This window comes from Belonocnema kinseyi, chromosome 5 (genome assembly GCF_010883055.1).
Source record: "Belonocnema kinseyi isolate 2016_QV_RU_SX_M_011 chromosome 5, B_treatae_v1, whole genome shotgun sequence".
Classification (NCBI taxonomy): Eukaryota; Metazoa; Arthropoda; class Insecta; order Hymenoptera; family Cynipidae; genus Belonocnema; species Belonocnema kinseyi.
In genome coordinates this window covers 13,707,530-13,712,601 of record NC_046661.1, presented here as the reverse complement: position 1 = coordinate 13,712,601, position 5,072 = coordinate 13,707,530, and the positions used below count along the sequence as shown (strand labels likewise).

Sequence of the window (5,072 nt, the reverse complement as noted above, 5' to 3'; positions counted from 1 at the left end):
CGTTATCGAATTTTCGGCACCAGCTGACAAAAACATCATAGCCAAGGAGAATGAAAAGAAAGAGAGGTATCGAGACCTCATAAGGGAGTTGCAACGATTGTAATTATATATATTATTTTAAAAAAGGGTTAATGAACCACCGCAAGGTCCCACTGAGAGCAATTCTCATTCATGAAAATGACACTGGCTCCCAGTAGAACCGCAGTAAATGTCGTGTTTCTTGAAGATACGGAGTGACCCAAGAATGACAGCTCTCTGCATTCGTCTCGTAAATGCCGTAGCATGTAATTGATATTAAGAACCAGCGATCGCTTCGCATCTCCGAGACCACCGATCACAAGGACAAGTATTTAAACCCAGTATTCTGGGTTTAGTTACCGCAGCTCCCTTTTAAGTTCTCGATACCTTTTTCCCTTTTCCTTGGCTATGATGTAGTCGGACGGAGCTGAGAATTCCACAAAGAATATATTTTGGACAATTGACTACATCTCCGTGGAAGCGTTCGGCAAGACGGTATCGCGGCCAAACATATTTGAGCGAAAAGATAGCAGTAAAGCATTCTTAGGACCGCATTGTATCTGTGAAAATAGGTCGTTCCCGCGTGAATGAGACGCCTGAATAGTATGTTTTCTAGTTATTCAGTGTTTGCTTGTCACGCTCTGCACCTATCGCTGGGAAGTTCTTGACGTAAAATGCGATCACAGTATACTAAGGTGGAAATGACACCGACTTATCAAGACAAATTAAAAGTCTTTGTACCTGAATTCAGTCCTGATGATCTGAGGAAAGCAAAAGTTGCTTCTTCTACGCTTCTGTGAAAGTTTCCGTAGTTCTTTTCATCAAGGGGCTGCCGGCGACATTTTTCAACCTCTTTTTTCTTTACTTGGGCTGTTAAAAGTGAAACAGTTTAGATGTTCAAATTCGGGCCAAGATCTCGAGAGCCACAAGGTTGCTTTTCGCCCATGGAACTACTTCAAACGAGTAAGAGTACAACAGATACGGCAAGTATTTTAATCGCAGATACCTTGCTCCACGTATCTGCTTTGGGGAGACTTCTTTACTCGTGCTATGTGTAAACAGGCGTGTCTGAGGCGTCTGAGGCACGACTGGGTATGTGTAATTTTCTCCAGTAACAACAGTAATTCGTCTAAGGGATACATGATGAGTATATGAGAGGTTAAATCGAAAGCTTTCCGGTGTTCAATCCAAGCCATCGAAAGGGCGCGCTGGTGGGTTTCTGCGTATTTGCAGATAAACCTGTCAATTAGCAGATTCTCCCGAAAGCCCGAAAATGTCATTTTTACAGAATAATATTTATCTATTCAGAGTATCCCAATTTTATCTTGATATCATTAAGTGTTAGTTTTTTATCAGTGTAGTAATATACACGAAGATGTTGGTTTTTGATCTACTGCTCAGTAGATAAAAAACCAACATCTTCGTATACATTGTGTCTTACTTTTGAGCTAGTCAACGAAGTCATATCTCTCAATTAAGTTACGAAGATTTCGATTTTTATTAAAAATAGAAAAGCAAACACGATCTGTTTAAATTATAAGATCTTCGGGAGACTAGCTTTAAAATATAGGTCTAGTTTAAAAGGTAAAACTGTTATTGTCTCAAACGGAAGTGAATTGAAAGAGTAAGCCACTCAAAGATAATTATAATAAACTTAATGACTTTATTACTTACTCTCTTACACCAATAGCTAAGAAGAAATCAGCGATGATTACGGATGTACGTTGAAATACTATCGTGTTGCAGGAAGTGTAGTTAATATTATCCACCTTCAACATTTCATCATCTATAAAAACTGCGAATTGAGATAAAAAGTACTCGAACCAGGCAAATAAGGGTGGATAGTCCAGAGTCCATTGAGATTTTTCACTTGTGTACCATTCATGTACTGCTAAACTGTGAGTTATGGCTAACCAGTTGCGATGTACTTCGAAATCAGTAGAATAACTTCAAATACATAAAAAAATATGACCTTAACTTCGAATTAATTCCTAAAAAGCTGAGTATATATAACTTCTAGATGGTATGCCAAATCACGAAAAAAAGTTCAGAATATTTCAGCCTTTTTTATATAATAAAGCAAAATAACGGAAAAATAATATTTTGGATGTTTCTCTGCATTTTCTTGAAAACGGTTAGTTTTAAGCGCAAAATAGTTGAATATAAAAAACAAACAAAAGCGAAAACTTCTTGTCTCATTTATTAATCATTTTTGAAGCCAGTACACTTAAATTTTGCTTGTAAGGATTTCTCCAGGTTACCTACCACCTTATATAAAAAAATTTGCGATACATTAATGATCATCTAGTTAGTACATTTTTTTCATCCTTCTTCAGCTCTAAATTTGGTACACTTAATTTGGTTCCTGCGGGTTGGGACTTCGCAAAACGCTTGCTTCACACGTGTACCAGGTTACTGTTTTTTTATAATTTTTTTTTAACAACAAAAATTAATAGAAGAAATAGTCAATTACATTTCTTCCATTTTTAACTATTAAAACGACTTCCTCGATTACAATTGTTACTGAAACTCACTTAAATTTGATATGAGACAGAATAAAATTTCGAGCGACCTGTGCGACCTACGACAGAAAACGACTTGATACTGATGGTGCACAGTTGCAACTGACCTGAGAATTAACCAACTTGGACTATTCTCCATACCGAACTCAAAATTACTTACTCACACGGGGAGGCTGTCCGAAAGTGGCCAGAACGCATAGCACGTGACTCCCTTTCATCAGTCAATGAATCAAAATTTTGTATCTATTAAATAAATCCAGATTTCTGCAAAATACTTTAGAAAGGTACATTTAATTTCATATTTGATTTCAATAAATTTCAGTAAAAATTGTAAATGAGGACATTGATGTAGCAGTAAACAAGTGTGAGAAAATGTATTCCTTAGAATTTTTTAATCTTGTGGTAGTTTTGCATGCTAAGACTAATTAACACAACTCTACATTTTTGCACAGACTTTTAGTAAGGTGTTTTAATGACATATTTTAAAATTATTCAACAAAATATACGTCGACGGGTACCCGGCTACCGGATTGGCTAAAGGACGGTTAATTTCACCAGGAGGGTTAATTTCACCGGGAGCATGTGCTATTCTGAAAAATTGCACCCGCTCCCAGAGAAATCGCGGTAAAATTTCATCCACAACTACGTCTCAAGACCGTGAGATAGGTGGTTACAACCTGTAACGGAATCAAGACGACGATCCGGCAAAAGTTTCGTGCACCCTGAGAACACGGAGCGACCCAAGGACAACCGCCTTCTGCATTTTTCCCGCAAATGTTTTAGCATATTGTTGACACGCAGGGATGCTTTCCAGGCCATTAGCAAGTAAAAGCTTGGCACCTCCAAAAGGGCCGATGATAAGAACAATTAGTTTAACAGAATATTCCGGGTACAATCGTTCCAACTCCTTTATAAGGTCTCGATACCTCTCTTTCTTTTCATTCTCCTTGGTTATGATGTTTTTGTCAGCTGGTGCCGAAAATTCGATAACGAACATGGTTCGCTTCTCGAAGTCAAGAAGAACCATGTCAGGCCTCGAGTGAGCAACAGAAACAATTGTCCAGAATATAAAGTTCCAGTATATGCAGCACTTCCCATTCTCGACAATTGACTCAATTTCCCTAGGAGCATTTAGAGAAGCGATATTAAGGTTAATGCCGTAAGAGTGACAGAGATGGTAATAAAGCACTCTTAGTGCCGCACTGTGCCTTTGAATGTAGGTCGTTCCCGCGTGAGTTAGACAACTAGATAGTATGTGAGCTAAATGCTCGGGGTGTGCATGGCAGGCCCAGCAGCTATCATCGGGAATGTCTTGGCTCAAATGTGGCAACGGTATGTTAAGGTGCAAATGACACCGTCTTGGCACGCAAAGATGAAACCCTCCGTACCAGACATTAATCCGGGAGATTAAAGGAAAGCAAACGTTAGCTCACAAGACTTAAGATGCATGCTTTTGTTCATGTGGATAACGTTTCTTGTCCCGATATCAAGGGATCTGAGCTCGTTCTTCGTCCATGGAACTACTCCAAATAAATAGAGTAGTACCGGGACGGCAGGCATGTTCGTTGCAGAAACTTTGTTCTTCGCCGACAGTTCGGAAGACCAAATCTGTCGGATGATACGTTTGTATCTGCTTCGGAGAGTATCCTTTATAGATGTCACATCCTGAATGCGGCTCAGTGATGCAATTAAGTTTTCCTCGCTTCCAATAAACCTTGGCGCATTTGTCTAACCCAAATTCCATTCCAATTTCCTTAGTATATCGTTCGACTATCCCCAGAGCTAGATGCAGTTGCTCTCTGTTTTTAGCATAGATCTTAATATCGTCCATGTAAAATACATGAGTGACTTTATACTTTCGATCTGCAAGTTTGCCACACGAGTACCCGTCGGAATGGCGAAGTGCTAGAAATAGTGGCAATAATGTAAGGCAAAAGAGGAGTGGGCTCATGGTGTCGCCATGAAAGACACCTCTCTGAAAGGTTACCTTGTTACTTGTCACACGCTTTTTTTCAGATGAGATAGTAAATCTGGTTTTCCAAAGCGGCATCAATCTCTCTATGCACCCAACTACTTGCGGATGAATCTTTAAGATTTCCAAAAGGCAGATGATAAGTCTATGGGAGGTCATATCGAAAGCTTTCCGATAATCAATCCAGGCCATCGATAGGTCACGCTGGTAGAATGCTGCATCTTTGCAGATACATCTATCGATGAGCAGGTTCTCCCGACATCCGGCTACGCCTTTCTTTGAGCCTCGTTGTTCATACATTTCTTGCCACACAGGATCAACTGTACGAACAATCCTATCGTTTAGGATAGCTGTGAATATCTTATAAAGTGTGTTCAGACAAGTTATTGGCCTGTAATTCTTCGGGTCAGCTAAGTTGCATATTTTCGGCAGGAGTATTGTGGGCCCTTCCATTAACTACTCTGGAATCGGCTCTTATGACTTCAAATATGAGGTGAAAATATGGGCCAAATGCTGATGGGTTGAAGAGAACTTCTGCCAACAGAAGGTTTTGATACAAT

General features: G+C 39.4%; 1 protein-coding gene across 2 annotated transcripts in view; it reads right to left on the bottom strand.

The window, feature by feature from the left end:
- Positions 1-5,072, bottom strand: part of LOC117172634 (probable dolichyl pyrophosphate Glc1Man9GlcNAc2 alpha-1,3-glucosyltransferase) — a 209,493-nt gene that overhangs the window by 195,003 nt on the left and 9,418 nt on the right. For both annotated transcript variants that reach the window (XM_033360740.1, XM_033360741.1), the window contains exon 2: positions 1,693-1,965. In XM_033360740.1, the coding sequence (XP_033216631.1) occupies positions 1,693-1,965 (273 nt within the window). The remainder of the gene's footprint in view (positions 1-1,692; positions 1,966-5,072) is intronic.